Below are 22,065 nucleotides of genomic sequence, written 5' to 3' on the forward strand. Positions count from 1 at the left end.
TTGTCTAGGTCCCTCTGAATCCTAGCCCTACCCTCCAACGTATCTACTACTCCCCCCACCTTGGTGTCATCTACAAACTTGCTGAGGGTGCACTCTATGCCAACTTCTGGGTTGTTGAAAAAGACATTGAACAGAACTGACCCCTGGGGCACGTCACTTGATCCTGGTTAAAGAGTATATGCACTTTGAATACTTTTACAGGTGATTTATATATTGTATATAAATTTATTTGCTGTAAGGTTGCTAATCCTGTATTTTTAACAGTAACTAAGCAGTTTTGTCAGGAAATAAGTACATAGGGTTAGTTAAAGACATGTTTTATTTATTCAAAATAATATTCAAAATAAATCAAGTATAAAAATGATCAGTCTTACGAGTCCCAGATATTTATCAGCCACTTAGATCAGTGCACTGGGCTAAGCGCATCATAGAGTCTTTGTGCAGCCAACTCCACCATTTCCCGAAGGGCTTCATCATCTTCACACCCTGGCTCACATTCAACCGTCTGGAAGAAAAGACAGGTTAAAATAAAACACTCCTCTTAATTTAGCTGCTTAAAAGTTGTAAGTAAAAAAAAGTCAAAGTAGCAACAAACACTACTTACAGTAGCAGGGCAAATGGAAAGGCAAGTTAGACAGATTTCAGCCTCACCAGTTTTTAAGCAGCCTGTCCACACATACCAGAGTTCAGCAAAAGATTTATGTTAGTTTTGCTGAGAAATATCAAAACTAGGTTTGATTAGCCACTGTTTTTGGAAACATTGAATAAAATAGCTAAAGGACTGTAAACTAAATTCAATTCAAAGTTAAATACTACCACACCACATCAAGTGACATTTAAAGGTATTTAATTTAATTTGTGACCACCCCTGCAGTGTTATTTTAGGCATAAACTTGGACTAGCATTGAAATGCAATCAACATCACTGCTTTTAAAAACTCAGCTGCAACCTACTCATGGTCCTGCAGACAACTGACAAGGTAGAGTGCTTATTTCAGAATAGAACCACTGCTTCTTACTAAAACAATTAAAATATTTTTTTAAGGTGAAACACACAGTAGGTATCTGAAACATGGCAGTTTAACTGAACAGAGAAATCCATTGACTTTAGTAGGTCTTTGAGTCAGGCTACTATAGGACAAGTGGCAGCAGACATAGTGCTAGGAAACTTTTTTTAAGCTTAGAAGACATCATATTCTCCCTGATGATACTAACTTGTCTGTTTTCTAAGACTGACATTCTTCCTGGCCAAGAGGGAAATAAGTCAAATTCAGAAGCAAGTTAAAGGTATACTGATGGCTGTCCTACAGCAATGAGACCCACAGATAAACCCATCAGTGCAGTCACTGAGTTCCATCATACATGAATGATACATGAAATGATATGAGATGCACTGTGCCCATATCTGGATCCAACCCTATATATAATGTTAAAATTATTTAATAAAGCCTTTTTTTTTTTTTTTTAAGTAGTCACATTTGGTAATTATCAATTTCTTTTTGGTAATTATCAATTTCCCTGCATGGCTGCAGGGAAAACACAAGCAGCTGCAGTGGGGGAGAAGAATATTTACTCAGGTAAATATGGTATTTTTCCTTTGGAAGTGGTACACAATGTTCCAGAGAACACTACATAGGAGTCTCTGACCTCTACTTTCTTTTCTCTCCTTGCCTAGGTGCACCTACAATGTAGTACAAACAACAACAATCAGTAAGTTTAACTATACATACTCGAGTTTCCAATGAAATATTTGCAGTCTTTCCATCTACAGCAACACTTAGAATGGAGCCTTCTTTTCCACTTACACAGTCCTCTCCAAACATGTCCCTAAAACAGAGGCCCATAATTATAAAAACATAACCGACTGACAGACTAGTTCTTTTAGTAATTATCTTTGGTTTTTAGATTAAATCCTCAGTGTAATGTGTCTCTGTTTTTAGTCACTGAATAAATCATTAAACTTCAAAATTTTCCTGTGAGGAATGCTGATCTTAATTACTACTGTATTTTGTTGCGTATTATCCTCTCCTCCCGCAACCAACTGGAGAAATTTGGGGTGGGGTGTGAAGGTGGGAGTTATGTGTGTGAAGAACAGGGCTCTACACAGGTTCTTGGCACCTGCCTGTAAGGAAGGGCAGAGCAGTGGCAGCATTAACTGCTGTGGCTCTGGGAATCTTGGCAATAAACACTACCACTGCTGCTCCTCTCCAATCCACGTGCTGGACTGGGCCTGTGTGCAAGGCTGATCTGCAGCTAGACCCAGTGCACCAAGTCCAATCTAGCACATGGTCATGGACCTTGCATGCCGAAATCAGATCCTGTATATTGGCTCCAGAACCACCTGCCAGGTTGGACCCAGTGTGATGGTGTCAGGGCCTTATGCCCAGTCAGATCTGGCATATCGATCTGGGACTGTAGGCTACTTCCAGGGCTGAGTGCCAGGTCAAACCTGCACGTGGCTCCAGAGCAAGTGCATGCTCCCAGACTCAGCATATGGTCCTGAAGTCAGCATGCACTGGCCCCAGACTTGCTGCGCTCTTGGGCTTCGTAGCCCTAGGCCCAGCACACCCTATACAATATGCAGAATTGGCTGCAGGCTTGGCTTCCTGTCTGCTGCTACTCAGATGTTCACACAAGGTAAGATCTTACATAAGTAAGACACCAATCAAAACAGAGATACAAAGTTAATGTAGTTAAAAATCACATAAAATAATAGGTTATGGCTTAATTTTCAGAGATACTGAGTTCCCACAGCTCTCACAGAAGTCAATGTTCAGCATCTCCAATGGATAAAAACCCCAAAACACATCATTGGTTCAGTTTCTTAATTAAACAAACAGAATATATTACCTTTTATCCCTTTGCTTTACGTAGCTTCAGGGATCCACAGAAATTAACCTGATAACAATTTGTACAGCATTTTTTAAAATTATGGTGCAGATGCAAATATGTGAATGCAAATGGTAATACACAGGTAACTGTATGTCCCCATAGGTCATAAATTTCATAAGTTTTAGCATAACAGAGTTATTGCATATGCATGTCAAATTATTAGCAATTCTAACTGATAACGTTCAACTGTGAATAATATGACAAGCCAACTTACTGAAGCATAATCTCCAGTCTCTTGCTATACACATCTATATCTACCTGCTTAGAAATTTTATGTACGGCAGCTGAAAAATAAGAGAGTCATCAATTAGTTTGTTGATATTTGCTAGGAGGAAAAAAACAGTTCATTTAAAAGACATACTTTCTAAAAGTCTGCATGGCTTGCTTTATGAAAATTTATAAATATGAACAGAATCTTCACATGATTAAACAAAGTACTAAGAGAAAAACTGCATTTTAAAGAAAGGCTGAAACCTGTAACTGGAACAAAGGCCCTTATCTATGTTACTAAATTCAACAGAATGTCTTAATTTTAATCAGTTTCACTTTCTTTTTTCCCCTAATATGCGACTACACTTTCTGGCGTCAAGCTAAAACACTTTTTTGGTTACAAATACGCAGCGAATACTTAAGGCAAAACAAGAATTTTTACTCCAAAATGTTAGTACATGGTGTGGCATCTACATTCCTTGGATTCGCTAGCTGAAAATTTTCACAAAGTAGATATCAAAGCAAAAATATGATACTATTTTAGACTTAGTTTTGGTACTGCTTCATTGATATACAGTGCTACTGCACTACCTTTGCTTTTATGTGATCTCTCTGTGGGATGTATGGGGGAGGGAGTTTCACTCTGGTTATGCGGTGTTTTTTGTTGTTAACATGTATTTCATGCTCAGCCTTTGGGAGGGCCACATACTTTTGCACTTTCACCATGTGTTTTTAAAATGTGTATAATAAAGTGTTAAATAGTCAAAAGTTTCTCTCTCTCTCCCCCTCCTCATTCCCTAAATTGATCCCATTTAAATTAAGTAGAAAGATAAATAAAAATAGGTCTGCTACTCAGGCTTTTTTATTTAAAAAGGATCAACTAAGAAATTAAGAAAATTAATTTGTAAAACCAACTGAAAAACAGAACGGTCTAGAGACTTCAAGTGCAGTAGGGTTTTGGAATCTCCACGTCAAAGTACAAAAACTATTTAGCATCATGGGGAAAGGGAAAAATTCTTGTAAGCCAGGGCTCCAGACTGAACAGGATCAAAAGTCCACCTCAAAGTGGTATTGAGAATAAACAGAAATTATACAAGTAAAAGCTTCTTCAGCCACATAAAAAAAAAAATACAGGGAAGTAGGGCCACACAGCAAAGAGAATGTGGTATCAAATAGAGTTAATTAAGGGTGTCTTTATAACTAAGTCAGTATTTTACCTGTTAATAACATAAAAATGAGAGAAAAAGCATGCATGTGCGCGCGCACACACAAATAAATCAGCCAGAATACAAGTAACAGTTACAGTATTATACTCTTAACACTAGTTTTCTTTGTATATATTGCCATGACTATCAAGTCTGAGGGGAAAATAAATATTCATGTATGTATGGCATGGCAAATCACATAGAAATTTCAATTTTGCTAGGTTTTTTTTATGTGTAAATCACTTAATCTATTAAAAAACCAAATCTGACTACTAATAAAAAACATTAACCATTTCAACAAAACATCAAAACATTAAAGAAAAAAGCAAACACCCCCACCTTCAAAATCTGCTGAGAGGTCACATTTTTCCTCACCTTCGGTTAATATCAGAGAAGTTAAGGTCTGTTAAACATTACACATACATACATTAATCTAAATACCTTTCTGTATTTTGGGATTGGACTGAACTTCCAGGATCACTGTTGTCACAGTGTCTGCATACATATCATTAGCAGGATTTGCCACCCACTGGAAAATAATAAAAAGATTATGCTCGAGCAGCAGTATACCCAGCACCAACTGAAGAAAGCAAGCTAAAAGTGTCATAATACTCAGGGAATTATCTTGATGCAAAACAGAACTTTATGTATTAAAGATGGAGTCATCTAGGAATTCCCTACCGCTTCCCCACCATGATTCATTCTTAGGGACAGGAGGCTTCCTCTCGCATGTTTTTTCATGCTTGGTCACTGAACGCACTGAAGAGATCATTCCTGACTGAACTCAGATACTCCATCTTTAAGAAAGAAATGTGGGTTTGGCATTATTTCCAACTACTATTTCTCATAAAGAAAAGGGCATAGAGCCTGAAAAGGGGCATTAAGTCTGAATTATCACTTTTAAAGTGTTTTTACGCTTGGTGAAACAGATAGGCAAGGGCCTTCCATAAAGGAAGGTGTTACTAAAGACTCTCTAATACTAGTACAACAATGCTTACAACCAGTAGTGTAACTTGGGGTGGGTGGCTGGGGCACCAGTCCCAGGCACCAATGTTGTAGAGGTGCCAGAATTGGACCCCCACCTCCTGCAGTCTGCCCCCTGGCAGCAGAAGCAGCTCCACAGCACTGCTTTCACATCAACAGAAACCAAGTGCGTGGACACTGCTGCTGTTGTAGGAACAATAGCCTGGGTGGGCAAATCATGCTGTAGCAGCAGCAGCATGGACACTGCTTTTGGAATCCCTACCGCCACACCACCCCAGCCCTGCTGCAGGCCTAGTGTAGGGAAAACTCAAGTGGCTCCCTCCTTCTCTTGGGCACTCCCTGAACCCTTCCTTCCCCTGCCACGTCCCTCCTGCAGGTTTCACCCAGAGTATAAATCCTGCTCATTAAACCTCTGCTTATATCACCCAACACTTCAGTTGTCTGACTAGAGTAAAGCAAAATAAAAAGAAACTGACACCCAGTACATAAAATGTGAGAGACAAGGATGTCTTAGAGTGATACCTTTCATTGGACCAACTGCATAGTTGGGATAAAGTTTGAAAAGCTTTCAAATGCAAGAAGAATGCAAGGTGTTTTTCATCAGGTTCTGCATGTCTTGCATTTGAAAACTTGTCTAAATCTATTCCAACTTTGCTATGAGTCCAGTAAAAGATACCACCTTAACAAACCTTTACCTCTCACATCATTTCTGACATTACTCTTACACTATCACTAAATAAAATGACATATCAATGCAGGATGACAGCTCAAGGGAAACCATACTGGTGCTCTTATGCATGTAGATCCCTACCCAGCAGAAGCTAATTAACGAGCCTACATTTAACTCTGTACTGACGCTGCCATCTATAACATTTTGTAGAAACCAGGTAATAGAATATTTTCCTTCTGTTCCACACCTACCTCAAGTACCACCATACCAGGCTCCTGGATCACAGTAATATTTTTGAAAACCTTCAAGGCTGGCTTTTGTTGGACTTCTATTTCTTCCACATCACCTAAAGTTGAGCAGGTATATTTGCATGAGAAACCAGCAGTGATTTAAGCAGATGAAAGGACTGAAAACCCTCCCGTCCCAGAGGAATTTAGACTTAGGATGTTGCTTGCAGATGTAAGCAAAACCCAAAACATGGTGCTTTAGTTTAAACTCAGCAGGTTCCCAGGTGAAGTCCCACACATGCCTAAAAAAGGCAGAGTGTTACTTCAACCTGGCTTACCCGACATCTGTAAAGATTGGGTGCTTTAGTGGGGCTTTTTTGGTGCTTTATTCTAATAGCTGATTGAATTAGCTTTAGTTAAAAGCACCAAAAAGTCCTGCCGAAGCACCCAATCTTTACAGATGCTGCAGAGTTGGGCTGAAGTAACATGGTGCTGCTTCTGGTAAAGCATGTTTTTTGTTTGTTTGTTTTCTTAAATGTCTACAAGCAGCTAGGTAGCCCTATATAATGCAATCTTTTTTTCCCCCAGTGATGTTGCTTCCTTTCAGTTTTGAATGTTTAATATAGGTTATACTGGCCATTTTAGTTGTCATACCCCCATTACTCCCCTACTGCTATGGCAGGAAAGCAGAAGTGGGGGGTGAGGGGCCAGGCCTCCGCCCTTGCTCCCCTGCCATGTACGCCCCTCCACGCCCGTGTCTGTTTCCCTTGCTATCCTCAACCTCCCTGCTCCCCATGTCTGTGCCTAGCCCCCAACTCTGTCTCCCCCACTGCTGCTCTCCACTACAATATGACCTCTCATGCCCTGCATACCATGCCTGCCCTCCCACTCCCTGTCCACACCCCTCCTCACCCTCTGCTCCAGCTCTGCAGTTACCAGCAGCACAGCCCCAGCCTGGCCCAGCCTCTGCTCCTTCCTGCAGCCTGCCTCTCCCTGTGTCTGTTCTCCCTCCCCCTTTCTGCTGCAGTTCAGCCCCAGGGTACTCAGTAGCAGTGGAGTCCCAACCCCTGGCCAGGAAGGGTCAGGGCTGGGGGGCCTAGAGCTGGAGCAGAAGGTAAGGGGGCAGCTGGAAGCAGGGGAGCAGTGGGTTGTGGGCCAGGCTGCAGGTTCCCCTCATCTCCCCCACTCTCTCCCCAACCACTTACCCTCTACCCTGCCAAACAAGCCCAGGGCCAAAGCCAGTGCTGAGCCACTGCCTGCTACAGGCTGACATCTCAATCCAAGATGAGCTCCCCCCCCTTGGGGAAAAAAACTCATCTTGGATTTGAGTAAATACGGTAAGTGAGCAGAGAGGGATAAGACTACAAATGCCAAGATCCCAAAGGAGTAAACTATTTATTTGTGCATCAGTTGTAGTGGCAGTTTAGGAGATGCTTAAAATATTTAATTATTAGGAACAGGTTGAAAACAATTAGAAACAGTATCAGGTAGATTTTGACCAATGAACCAGAAGTGCAGGATCCTGACTTTATAAATCTGGGTAGGGGTTGTAGGAATCCGGCATTTCCCCAGGCTCATTACATTACATTATATGCACAGGAAAGTTTCACCAAGGCCACTCATGTCTGTACCGTGGCTACGTCAGGAACTGTAAGAATCTAACAAAAACCTTGAAACATACAATGTGTTATGGCACACAAGTTGTAAGAGTAAAGCAAAAGCTTCCATTCAGATTGCTTCAAGAAACACACAGACAGACACACACTTAACCACGGTTTAAAGAAAAACAAAAGATCTTAAACATCTTTCAAAACACACCTGTGAGTTTCTGCAGCTGGTAATAAAGCAGACTGAAAGGGCCAGTATACGGAATGGCTTGTGTTTGTGTGACGGTGCTCATTGCCAAATCAGTGTAATCTGAAAGAGTTTAAAAAAAAGTTGGCCCTTTAAATTATTATTCCCAAAAAGAAGTCTCAATGCTGAGAAATGGCGTCTACTGTTACTTTCAGGGGTTCACATCCTTTGGACAACAGAAAAAAACCTTCTCTTTTACCCACAAGAGGAAGAATGAATTTGTTACTGGGAAGAGAACAAAGACCAGTGTTTTAGGCTGCACTTTAGATGTAAACTATGTAGGATTGTCTCCTCACACTCCTGTTGATTATACTAATCTATGTTCTCTTCCTAACGACAAACTCATTCTTCTTCTAATTTAGTCAATCACCAAATTATTCAATAGAGCAATTGTTCTCAACCATTTTAGACTTAAGGCATCCTTTGTTAGACTTGAGGTACCCCTTGTGATGCTCAAGGCAACCCTTGGAAAATGCCAACTCTTAGTTTTCACTAATTTGTTTACTATGGAAAAATAAAAGAGCAATTTTTTTGTTGCAAAGAACTCAAACCACAATAAAGCAGAAGGTTTGTTAATTCTATGGATTTGTGGCAGAGTACCTTTGGTGCCTGCCACTTCAGCTGGCATGTGTGGGCTAGCCTTAATGAGGCTAGCACACGATCCCAAAAGGGCCTTGGGATTGGAGGAGCAGGGCGGAGCAGCCTTCACTTTAACCCAGGTCCTCAGAGCTGCTGCCAGCAGCCAGAGAGATGGCACCAGCTACAAGGAACACCTTGGAGGTAAGGGCAGGAGCTATGGAGGATGGCAGGAGACTCCTGGTCCTGGATATAACTGAAAACTGCACCCTGCTGGGGAAGGGTGGCCTGACAGGGCTGTTCATGGCAGAACAGTCCCCCAGAAATGGCAGGCCAGTTACCTCCCTGCTGAAAGGCAGGTAGGGGCACCTTGAAATCCCAGTCCCCAAATCCTGGTGGGTTACCCTGAGGTAGGGACAGGCATGAGGCCAAGCACAAACTAGAGACACCTGAGGTGGCAGAAGTAACCGGAGGGTGAGTACAGTAGGGTGCAAAACAGCAGCCCAAAGTGCTGTGCATGAGAGGGGCCAGTGGCTGAGTTCAGCTCAGAGTACAGCATAAGACTGTGGGTTACATAGAGTTAAGGTCTGCAAGAGGACAGCTTGAAGTGCAGTGTGCTCCCCGGCTGGAGAGCGAGTAGTGAAGCCTGAAGTGCCACGTAGAGTAGGACCAAGGGGGACCCAAAGTGCCGCATGGAGTAAGGCATGTTGAGAGGGGTCCGGGAAGCGGACAGTATGTGAAAGGCCTGATGACAGCAGGCAGAATACAAGAGGCCCTGTGAGAGGGTAGTGTGAAAGACACTCTGTGGAGGGCAGATTTTATGTGTTGCATGTTAGAGGCCCTACAAGGGCTAGAATTTCGCCTGGCTTTAGGCCGGAGCTATTCATCAACTTAGGTTGTCATCTGTGAGGAAAAGGACATGATAAGGGAAGGTCAGAGCTGTGTATAATGCCCTTGTCACCAGAGCGAGCAATAGGCAGCCTCCTGCCTTAGTGACATTTCTCACAATTATTACCATCAAGGAGTGGCAGGTGAGGAAGGTGGGTGGTTAGCCCAGAGACAGGTGGGTACGCTGACACTGCGACCCAGCCCCGAGATGGCCCCATCACAGGATTCTTCTTTAAACTCTCTGGATTAATCTTGTGAATCATGTTTGGACACTTAACCACGCTAGTATGGTGTGACACCCTGTAGCACCCTCAAAAAGATGTCAAAACACGCAGTGTGCCATGACACCCTGGTTGTGAATCGCTGCAAGAGAGCAATAATTAGCTGTGTTAGTCTGAATTCAGGCAGAAGGCAGGGTATGGTGACACCCGACAAAGTAGGCTGTAGCCTATGAAAGTTTTCACCTTTCTGAATAAGTTAGGTCTTTAATGTGCAATGCTACCCTGCCTGACTTATTCAATGCTAACTTATTCAGATTTTAACGTTACCACCACTGCTGGAAACAAAGTATAATGATGGCAGAAAGCTTTGACATGCTAGCAGCTTAACTCATGAAAACTGGTTTATAATCTTATTCATGATAGCCTTTGCTTTTAAACACAAAATTCAATTAGTTATTGATCATACTGCAATATGCTGTCTTTACTTACTGGAGAGGTCACAAGGTGAAAGGATGTGATAATTGAAATTTCTTTTAACTAGGATCCCTGAAATTCGCTGTCCTTGCTCTGGTTTCTTATCTGCCAAAGACCCCATTACCTATTGAAAAGAAAAACAAACAAAAAACATCAAAATTGTTACAAGGAAATCTGAAATTCTAATGGACAAGGGCTAGCTAAAGATGAAATGCAGAATCCATATTAAAAAAAATCAGAAGATGACACTACCTCAGAATATCCCAGTAAAGCAAGAGTAAACCTTGGCAGCAAGCATTTTTCCAAAGTGCAGCTCAACAGAAAGGTTTAGCCAACAGAGGAAAGATGTTACATTTTTGGCACCTTAGAATCAATAGCTATTATAAACATGTTTGTATTCTATTGAACAGAGAATTTTAGAAACGCTCAGAGGCTACTAATTCTAATGAATCATCATAGCTGCAGACTAGTATCTTCCGTCAGATGGCAACATCGTGAGTACTACAAATAAAAGCATGGAAACATTTTGTTCCAAAACACTGTTTTTGGTCCTGTGTGAGGGTATTTGGTAAATTAAGCAGATCAAAGTGCCTTCTTATGAGTAATGCTTCTTAGTGATGTATTTGTACCCAAAAGATTGCAAATAATTTTTCCAACTATTTGTGTTGGTCTAATAAAAGATAGCAGATTTACCCAATTAATTTTGTCTTCTTTCTTAAATGAAGTTACTTATGCTTTCATGGTTTTTGATCTCTGTTGCAATTTGAGTCCTGCTTGCTTTTATGGGTTTTATTGAAAAGGAGAAACAAAGAGAGACTTAGGCAAACATCTTGTTAAGCTAAATGCCCATCAGGAATGAGGGGACATGGGCAGGGACGGAGCACTGCCACTCACCACCCCGCACTGCTGCCTCCCAGAAGCAAGGGGGAGGGGGAGGGAGGCTTGCTTCACCATTCCTGGCAGCACCCTGTGCCACCAGGGAGCAGGGCCAGGGAGGGGGGCAGGGGAGGCCAGGGCTGCTGATCTTGCCCCCCTGCTCCGTCGCCTCCAGGGAGTGGGGCACGGTGTTCTCCATCCCTGCCATCAAGGCGGTGCTCTGCTGCACTGCCACCGCCGCCTCCTGTCTGGAACGCTCTTGGAGCACTCTGGTTACTTCAGTCAGCATTGTGATTGGCTACCAAGACAACCAATCAGAGTGCAAATAAAGCGTTACAGACAGACTTACTAAGGCTTTTGTTATATTACAATGTATCTATGCTAGTTAATGACCAAATTAAAATCACAATTATGACTGAGCCAATAGGCTCAAATTTTTAAATCCTCTAAGTAATACAATAATACTGATATTAAAAGGAATCATTTAGACTTGTCATGGGAGAATACTTGGAGACAACTTCCTTTTAATCCATATTTCCAATCCATGTTCTAACTATTGCAGTTCACTGATACAGCTGGCAAAGGACATAATGCATTTTCTTACATATTAAATAAGACACGCACACCTTGTTTTGGGAACGTAGAATGAAGAAAACAAGGTTCCCCCTCCCTCCCCTCCATCATGGCCAAATGCTGACTGCAGGGGCTGGGGCAGAGCCTATTTTTCAGCATTACACCACTTCCCTGGCAGCTCAATGGGAGCTAGAGGTCAAACTCTGCCACAGATGTTGCTAAATTGGCAGCAGCTGTGACAGGATTAAGCCTCTAGTTTTTGGCTGAGCAGAAGACTCTCCTCTACCCTCAACCCTCCTGCATGTGGGCCGGAAAGGGAGCCAGCCCCCAGCAGTCACTCCAGTGCCTCCATGCTTCCAGGCCAGCATAGAAATCAGATTCCCCAACTAAGACACACTCCAATTTTAGAAGCCTACATTTTAAGGAAAGCAAAATGCTTTACAAGCAAATATGGTATGCATCTGTAAGTTAAGTATCCCCAGGACCTTGGCCATAAATTTGAGTCTGAGACCCCTGTTAAAAGAAGCCACTCAAGAAAGAAAGTCATGTCCCATGTCAATTTAAGAAAATTAAGCAATTTGAGGCTGCTTCCAGATGGCAAAAAAAAAAAATCAAAACAGAGCTTTATTTTAAAACTTGGCTCACCCCCGTGCCGAGCCCAAAGCATGCCCAGAAGAGGCGCTGCATTAGTTGGACCCGGCTTGCCAAATGTCTGTATCGAGTATTTTAGTGGGGCTTTTTTGGCACTTTTATCGAAAGCTGATTGAATCAATATTCAGATAAGAGTGCCTAAAAGCCCCACTGAAGTACCCGATCTATACAGACATGGCAGAGTTGGGTCAAACTAATGCATGGCTTCTTTTGGTAAAGTGTGTTTTGGGGTTTTTGTTTTTTTGTGGGGGGAGGGCCCGGGGGCATTGTTTGTTTGTTTTGTTTCACATCTATCATCAGCCTGAGTGCTCATGGCAAATCCTCAATTACACGGTATCAGTTTGTTTTCATCCTTCCACCCTAGTAACACAGAAGCTTTCCATGGACTTCATGCAGTGGTGATGGTTAAATCTCACACAATTACTTCTCTTGAAGAAAAAAAATAGAAAGAAGTAAAACCCTCTGCTTTTTAGACCCAAAAAACTGCCTGACCAATCTGAGGAACAGGCTGGTGTTTACTTTTACAAAATTATTAAAATATGCCATTCCCAAACACACAATACTTGACTAATAACACTTAGAACATGAAGGTGCTACTTTATTTAAACAAGGGTGAACACAAGAAATGAAGCTGAAGTTCAGATTCTTTGAGGTTGTTTCACATATTTATTGTTATGTATAATCTGAAACCAGGCAGCAGTGGTCTAGTAAGCGTTTCTGATGCACATGGAATCTTTTATCAGTTGGCAGATGAGTCATTCATTAGTAAGGCCACACTGGCCAAAGATTTTCACTTCCTCCCTGGATGACCTGTCCAGGGAAGGGAAGGGGTATGTTGCTTTAGAGCATACTGATGACATGAGTGGAGAAACTTATTTCCACTCCCCACCCCAAGTATCTGGGCTTTATACTGAGCATTTCACACTTTTTCTGCTTTAGGGGTTACCTATATGGCTTCAAGGTCCACAAAATGTTAAAGATAGTCAATATGATCCAATTTTGGGGTTTGGGGGTTTTTTTTGTGGGGGGGGGGGTGCATTAGTTCCATCACTTAGTGACCCTTAATTTTTCCAAGTCAGTTAGATAGACCATACCAGATAATCATCTAAAAATACAAAATAAAGGATATGCGAGCAGTCTTTGCTGAGAACCTTCTGGCTAAGGTAATGTCCATAAGATCAAGAGAGCAAAAATATCTTACTTCTTCATGCATGCACTCTTTTCATGGTAGTTACTTAAGTGTTCTCAGTATTTGTTTTTCAATGTCATCTGGTAAAGCCCCATAATACAGATGCAAGGTGGACTATTCCTAAACCATTCCAAACAGATGCCTACTGGCTTCTTCCTGAAAATCTCAGCGAAGGAGATAATACTTCTCTAGAGGGCTTCTTCCACTGTTTTGGGGAATATCTCCAGCAGAGAATGCATACAAATAACGGAAGTGTGCCTGTAAATGATGCACTACACTGTGATTTAGGTCTGAAGATCTAGAAGAATTGGATAAAGCAGGCCAATAGTAGACAACTGGGAACTGAGACCCACCGAAGTGCCATTCATGTTAACAACTCTAAGATCAGATCCATAATGACTACCCCATTCCTCATTTTTCAAGACTTTTCCTTCAAACCTTTTTATTTCATTTTTAAAAGCTTTAAGCTCAACTCATCAAATAACATGAGAGATAATGCTGGTTATATAATAATTTGGGACAAACAACCAAAGCAGTTTTTCTTAAAAGTCCCCTGAACATTTTGGGATTTAAAAAAATGTTGACTAATGTGTATGTTTCTTCAATATGCATCAAGGCTCACAGCTGTTCCTCCTTAGTCCAACATTCCTAGATTTTATTTTAATATTTAATATTATATCAAAGTGTTACTATAGCAGTTCAAACCTCATCGTTCTGCAAAAGGAAGCCTAGCAGACTGGAGATTAACTGTTAAAAATACATTCTGCAAGAACATTCTTGATCTTTAAAGTGGTAAAGCTCTAGCTTTGACTTTCTTTTGTAGGTTTATTATTGTATTCCAAAATAAAACAGATTAGCCATCATGTACAAAATACCTTCTTCTAGACAATTCCATTTTAACCCATTTCAACATTCTGAATTACTCAGAAATGGAGACTTTTGAGGACACAGCAACCGACTGAATGAAGATGGCAAGCTTATTTAATCCAGCCAAAATATTATATTTTTCCTGTATGTATCTTTTTGTCAAGAAGGGGGATTTACTAATGGCTCCCTACATGAGAAGTGGAATCTGTTATTCTTTTATAAATTTCTCTGACACTGCTGATTGGCATACTATTTTTAGTTAAGAGTTTATGTAGGACTGCTGCCATGAAATATGTTCCAAAAGGAATAATGTCAAGAGACTGAAAACACTGGCAGACGTATCTGTATTGGCATAGATCTTGGCAGAAACAGCATTTCCATAGTATGCTGAACTACCTGAGAAGCACATAACTCACAACGGATAAAGGCAGAAATTCTTAGAGAAAAATATAAGTGTTAAGAAAATGCTAATTTTTATACCTTGGCAAGTTTTTCTCCTCTGAAGTTTAATGTCACAGCCTCAGTGTTCCTAGGATTGTGAACTTCTATGTGAACTTCATCATTATCCTCATACTCTCGTATCAATGCCGCTTTTAATCTGGCCATTTCGTTCTGCTCACCGTGTACTAAAATCTAGAGGAAATAGAAATAGCTGCACGTAACATGGCTTCTACTTTCAAAATGTGGTAAGGTGAGTAGGCTGCCATTTTACTTCCCATGCATCATGTTTAAGATATATAATTTAATGGGCAGCAACACAGGAAACATCTATTTTTTTGCTCCGATATATGTATATATACACATTCTTGAACTGCACACAGGTATTAAGTTGAAGCTTCATGCACAACTTTACAAATATCTCTGGCAAATTTATATTCCTTTTTTTCTGCTGTTACAGGCTTCTCCATTGTTTTTAGTATTATATATCAGTGCTTCCTTCTTAGCTGCCTCCTCTGGCACTTCAGATTCTACTCCTTATTTTCAAAGCACACCATAATTTCATCCCTACGCATCTCCTGCTTTCTAATACTTTGTTCATGCTCTTCCCTTGAATGTTCCCTTTGTCCCTGTTGTCCATTCCATTCCTTCTTTCATACTGTCCTGTTCACTTGCAACAACCTTCAAACAGGTTTTCACCAAAGGACTTTGTTCCCACTTTGCTATTCCAAAGTATCTGGAGCCCTGCATAGTCTATGACTCTTTATCAACATGACCATATGCTACTTGACTTGTTCAGTAATTTATCTTACTCATATAATTGCATGGAAAAGTGCTTAATAAGGTATATAGAGCACTTTAAAAAAAATGCTCCAGTGCACCCCACATCCGTGGTAGTGCTGCAAATCAGCCTGCATTTTACTCTGCCAGACGAGTAAACTGAAGAGCATTTAATCTTTTTTTGGGGGGTGGAAGTGGGGGAAAAAAAAAAGACAGGGACCACTACCAGATGCTCAGTTCCAGAACACTGATTCGTTGAGTCTGATCTAGCATGACAAATCCAACTTTCCTAAGAAATAAATACCCTGTGTACTAACCACATGTGGAGGTTTTAGTGCTCGGATGAACTCGCTGGTTTGTTGATAATCTGTGTGAGCAGAGAAGGAAATGTAGTCTACAGACATCTTCAGTGGGAGCTTCTGCCCTGACATAGTTGTGATCTCTTCGGGTTCAGACATGATGTGCTGTCACAGGAGAAAATGAAGTACTTTAAAAGCTTCCTATAAATACAACATATCCACATTTTCACTTTAAAAACAGAGAAATAATTATCTGCAGCTTGCAAAAGTTACTACACACATACACCTGGGGTCAGTCATTAAGAATAACTGAAACACATACTCGCACCCTTTCCCTTGCACAACACACTGACACAATTTGCCCTCAGCCACATAATATCAAATTGGTTGGAGTTGTAGACAATCTGAAGGGTATGGTTAAGATCCAGAATGACCTGAAGACATGGGAAAAGTGGTCTGCAGTCAATCAGATGAAGTTCAGCATGGACAAGGGCAAAGTCCTACACTTGGGATGGAATAACTGCATGCACAAATACAGACTAGTGAATAAGTGGCTAGGCTGCAGTACTGCAAAGGAGGACTGAGAGTCACAGTGGAGCATAAGATGAATATGAACCAACAGTGTGTTCTTATTGCAAAGAAAGCCAACAGCATCCTGGCGTGCTTTAACGGAAGTGTCAATTGCAAAACAAGAGAAGTGATTCTTCGCTTTATTCAGCAGGGATGAAGCCTCACCTGGAATACCATGCCCAGTTTTGGGCTTCACACTTCAAGAAGGATATGGACAGCTTGGAAAGAGTCCAGCAGAGAGCAACAAAAATGATTAGAAGTCTGGGAAGCATAACTTATGAGGAAAGGGTAAGGTTGTTTATTTTGGAAAAGAGAAGACTACAGGGGAATTTGAACACCATCTAAAATACCCTAAGGGCAATTACAGAAAGGATGGAGATGGACTTTTCCTGCAGCAGAGGAAGTTTGGGATGGAGATTAGGAAGAACTTTTTGACCACAAGGGTGATCAAACATTTGAACAGGCTACTTAGGGAAGTTATGGAATTTCTATCCCTAGAAATATACCAAACATCCTTCCCTGGGGCTAGCCAACTGATAATTTATAAATCTTTTCTTGAATTAAATTTAGAAGAGACTAATTTATAAGTCTGTCACAGGAATCATCACAGGCATATGCTGGTTTTGGAAGTTGAACTTGCTTTAGATGCATGATATGTATATGACAAGACCCTGGTTTGTTAACGAACCCAAATAAATAATCCAGCACCCTGGTTGGATAATACATGCCAACTACTGTATATTAAAAATACCATGGAAGATTAACAGTAGCAACTCACCTTAGCGAGTGTTCCTTCCACACAGTAACCTGCAATAATTACTCCATTTCTCTTATCAGTACACCAGCTCTCAAACAATTCTCTGGATAAGCCACTCTGCATCATACCCGGGGAAGCCATGACAACACTTGGACCAATGTCATCAAAGTGGTCCATACTCTAGGAGACAAAACAGGAAGAACAACAGTTACCATAGTTTGACAAAAGTAAATAGGCCTGGCCTGCACCTTCTGCAACAGCCCTAGACACCACCCTACAGAAGGGACCTTCCTGGCCACAATCCTTTCCACTGTCCAAGGACATGCTGTTTGTTCCTGGATTTGTGACAGAAGAGACGGAACTGCTGCACCGCATGAAATATCTGGAAATAATACCTAAAGATGCATCCAATTTCTGAGACATCAAAGTTTTAAAAATATATGAAAATTTTAGAAGTAGTGTTAGTGCCCTTCTCTCCCTCACTCACACACACATTTCTAACACATAGGTATACACATATTGAAATACCAATTGAAAAATGACTTAAGGATGAGTATGATTTTTATGTTTGCTCCAGAAATTAGACTTAAATCCTCCGTGGATTTTCAGTCAAAATACCTCTTCTAAGTTAAGAAGAGATCCCTTCAGCTTGAAATATATTAATACCCTTTTTATCCAGTTAAAAAAATGAAAGAAGCGATAGTGACTTATGGGACGTCAGGCAATGTGGGGTGAATGAAACTCAAGAGTTTAGATGGGAAACCCTAGGAAGCCTTAATGTTTCTTCTAGCATAAAGCAGCACAGACTAGATATCCTAATCCATCCAACGTTATGGAAAGAAGTTCCAAGAGCACACAACAAAAATCTCATTAAGAGAAGGAAGAATTTTAGAGAATGACTCAGTCATAAACCAATGAACAAAGAAAATGGCCCCATTTCATGCAAATACATTTTTTCAACCTTAAATAACACTCACCTTCAGATTACTAATGTGCTTGAAAACAAATGGATTGTTGATGTTGATCTGCTTACGAATTTTGTCATTCATGGCATTTACGTATGTCTGATACACTGCCATGCATTTCTTTGCCAAAGAGGAGGCATAGTATATGGGTATGTCATGGAGTTCAGGGTGATTTTGCCAGTATTCATCTAAAGACACATAACACAAGGTATAAATGTAGCATTAAGGACATGTACTTTTCATAAATGGGTTTCTTTGTTTGTTTGTTGGGGGGGTTGGGAGGGAGGGGCAGAGAAGGGGAAGGAAGCTTGTTTTTAAACAAAGTCAGATTCCCAAACATTTTTATCCCTTTTAGACACAGGAAGTCGAAATGAACAATTAGATTAGACATATCTCTTAACTTTGGCTATTGAAGGAAAGGAAAGAAAAGCTGGAATGAATGAAAATAAAACAAATCTTTGTCAAAAGGAAGGTCTTGGCAGATCAGCAGTCAAACCAAACTCTCAACAGTTTTCAGACACAATCTACAAATAATGCATGCTTTTATCTTGGATTCAATTCACTTCATAGTAGCAATAAGAGGGTTTAGAAAACTGCTGGCAATATGCTAAAACATCTTTTTCAAATACTAATTATGTAGTCTACAGGAAGAACACAATCTGTTATTTGATATTTGTTAGTGAAACTTCATAATATCACCCCTGACACTAAGCCCAGTTTATCAGATTCATGGAGGGTAAGGCCAGAAGAGGCCAACAGAGCATCTAGTTTGACCCTTTGTATATTGCAGACCATTCATTATCATCCAATTAGCACTGTTGTCCCAACCCAATTTTGGTCAGCCTCATGTGTACCACCACTGCAGTAATGCGTTTGAAAAGATGCAAATGACTAGAACTTTTACAGAAGTAAAAACCCCAAACAAATAATGATCCCCCAACACGAAAGTCAGCAACAGTGACTCAGAATGAACGTGTGGATAGTTATGCCAATATAATCTATACCCCTTCTCAAATGGGAATAGCTATACCAGAGGAAAGTACTTTTATAATGTCATAAAACTGCAACCACACTAGGGTCAGTAAACATACCAGTATAGTTAGACAGGTGTCAAGCATATAGCCCATGGACCAGATCCAGCCTGTGGAACTGCTCCCTCTGGCCTGCTGGGCTACTGATGAGCCAGGGCACTTGGGGTTGGGGCTAGTGGTGGGTAGGGCTTGTTGCAGAATCTGGGAGCCTGGTGGATACGGACCTCAGGTGGCAGGGGGCAAGTGAAGGCTGTGTCAACACAGCCTTCACTTGCTCTGTGGCCGTTTGCACCGTGACTGCCATGGCAAGCAGTTGCCTGGCTTGCCATAGAAGTTGTCATTGCCATGATGGCTGTGGCTGTCCCCATGAATCTGACCTACTGAGGAACCCTGTAGTTGGATCCAGCCAGGACAAAAGGTGAGCCTGACACCCCCGGGTTACAGCAATACATCATCTATTTAGAGACAAGGCCCCATAGAACAATTCAGACAAAAACCCTGCAATAGAGATCTTACAGTCAAGACATTAGATAAAAAAAGCAGTAAGTAAAGTTAACAGCAACAGATGGTAGGACAGGAGTTACAATAAGACTGCACAATTATATTAGCCTCAATACTGTGTAGTTGCTCATTTCTTGGAAGCAACTTCAGAGTACAAAAATAATTGTGTGCCTAAATTAAAGCATGAAAACCACTCAAGGTCTGTGGATACAGATGTCTAAATATGCAATTTATCTACATTGTGTGTTAAAATGAATGGATGCATTTTCATTTTTTTCCACAAATATTCTAATAGGTATAGAAAATGGAGAACAAAGAATTACTTTGAAGGCTATAGCAGATTGTGAAATATTATAGTTTCTCTGTAACACACTTCTAAACTATAACAAAATATTAAATAATGGCATTGCAGAATGCAGAAAAATGCATCCTGTAACAAATTTACACCCAAGATATAGCTGGGAACTTCCAATCAATACTTAAACAAATCATGACTCTTGAAACAAGCACATTCAATTATGAGCTGAGCAGAATTAAAATGGCAATTGTGATGAACTGCTAGTGCTCTAAAAGTAGTTCACATTGAAGACTCGGCAACTCAAAAGCAAGCACTCGTTTTCAGAATTACTGGTCAAAAAAAGGTTTGCATGACAGAGAAAAAATCATCAGAAATCATTCAGAGTGCAAAGTAAGGGCAAGAAGATGACCATAGAGAAGTGTTGAAATACTTGACTTGGTTTTCAGATTAATTACAGTTCATCTAAAAAGTGTTATTTTCCACTACTTAAGTTTTGGTCTTTAGTAATTTCACACTTCCACTCTTTAACAGAATCCTTGCAAGGAGACAAGATTGAAATGTCAAAAGTGCAAACCACCCACTCAGAACAAAAAAAGGTTTTTTTTTCTTGTCAAACATACCAGGAAACAACTTCTGAAACCTTCTTCTTACATTAGGTGCCCCTTCCCCACCACTGTATGCAGGCTTCCCTGCTGCATCATGCACTCAGGGACCTACCTGCTGCACTGCATACTGTCCCCTCTTTACTGTTGGTCCCTGTAACACCAGGTGCCTGCATGCCCTGACTCACTATTACCTTCCTGGATGCAAGCTCCCCTCAATGCATCATGCCACTCATGCACCCCAGGCTGCACTATGGGGCAAGCCAGGCAGGGAGGAAAAAGGGACAGTTGGAAGAAGGGGAGACTGGAGCCCACCCAGCTGCTGCTGCAGCTGGAGCAATGGAGCGAGTGGCAGCTGAGTAGAAGCCAGAGGGCTGCAATTTAACCCCATGGGCCACCAGTTGGACAGCTCTACTATACATGCATGTGCTCCTTTTTTTCCCTTCTGCAGTAATTAACTTGAACAAACCAACTTTCAGTGCTTTTTTAAAAGCTATTGGCATACTGTGAAGGTGCTTAGGGATTTGTTTTAAAATAGTGACCACACTAGAGTGTTGTAAGTGTCCATGTTACTTTGCACACTAAAATGTTAGAGATGTGAAGATACATACCTAAGATCAAAAGGAGTTCTTGAGCTCGACCCAAGGCAAAGACGGGAATAAGACCTCTGCCACCCCTATTTACAATATCATGGACGGTGTTACAGAATCTTGCCTCTCGTTCTTCACGTTTTTCATGAATATGGGTACCATAGGTGGATTCCTAGGTGGTAAAGTACATGTAGAGCTATAATTAGTGGCCCAAACTCTGTTACACTCTGCTCCTCTAAAATTATCAAAATACTGACAGCATATGTTCATGTTATCCTATCAAACCAAAATTCTTACTTGCAGCTGAATATTTCTATTCTAGGGTCATATATATGAATCTTACATAATACTGCAAAATTGGAAAAACAAACCTAGAAGCTGCTGTTGGAAAAGACTGGCCTTGGAGGCAGCAAAGAAAAGTGATGAGCTTTTTGACAATCCCATTCATTGGTTCGATTTTAAATGCTGATTTTCAAACCAAAAGGAAACACTCACCCCAAAACATTTAGCAAACAGAGACACTCTTGACTCTAACAGACAAAACCACAAGAGACTCAAAATTGGTAAGGCAAGTCCAGCACCAAAGCATCGGTTATAGCAGGGATAGGCAACCTTTTTTGGCTGGAGTGCCAAAACCCCCCGCAATGCCTACCCTGGAAGGTGCCAGAGTGCTGGCATGCCAGAAAAACAAAATGAGGGTAGAGGGTACATGGCAGGATGCCCTGCTTGTGCCCCTTGCCCCCCACCCAAAGCTCCTGCCCCCCAGCCCTGCTCATGGCTCTTGCCCCCAAGCCCTGCTTCCCCTTGCCCTCCACCCAAAGCCCTTGCCCCCGTACCCCTGCTGCCCCTTGCCTCCCACCCAAAGCCCTTGCCCCTCA

The 22,065-nt window shown here is 41.2% G+C and overlaps 1 protein-coding gene across 2 annotated transcripts in view; it reads right to left on the reverse strand.

Moving 5' to 3' along the window:
* Nucleotides 1–301: 301 nt before the first annotated feature.
* Nucleotides 302–22,065, reverse strand: part of CPSF3 (cleavage and polyadenylation specific factor 3) — a 57,617-nt gene continuing 35,853 nt past the window's right edge. For both annotated transcript variants that reach the window (XM_019537419.1, XM_019537420.1), the window contains 12 exons: nt 21,209–21,359; nt 18,178–18,353; nt 17,222–17,380; nt 15,892–16,038; nt 14,837–14,989; nt 10,216–10,324; nt 8,006–8,104; nt 6,212–6,306; nt 4,748–4,835; nt 3,106–3,175; nt 1,730–1,826; nt 302–505 (listed from right to left, as the gene is read on the reverse strand). In XM_019537419.1, coding sequence (XP_019392964.1) covers nt 404–505; nt 1,730–1,826; nt 3,106–3,175; nt 4,748–4,835; nt 6,212–6,306; nt 8,006–8,104; nt 10,216–10,324; nt 14,837–14,989; nt 15,892–16,038; nt 17,222–17,380; nt 18,178–18,353; nt 21,209–21,359 — 1,446 coding nt within the window. In that variant the 3' untranslated portion in view covers nt 302–403. The remainder of the gene's footprint in view (nt 506–1,729; nt 1,827–3,105; nt 3,176–4,747; nt 4,836–6,211; nt 6,307–8,005; nt 8,105–10,215; nt 10,325–14,836; nt 14,990–15,891; nt 16,039–17,221; nt 17,381–18,177; nt 18,354–21,208; nt 21,360–22,065) is intronic.

The sequence above is a fragment of the Crocodylus porosus genome, unplaced genomic scaffold (genome assembly GCF_001723895.1).
Source record: "Crocodylus porosus isolate Cpor-Errol unplaced genomic scaffold, CroPor_comp1, whole genome shotgun sequence".
In the NCBI taxonomy this organism is placed as follows: domain Eukaryota; kingdom Metazoa; phylum Chordata; order Crocodylia; family Crocodylidae; genus Crocodylus; species Crocodylus porosus.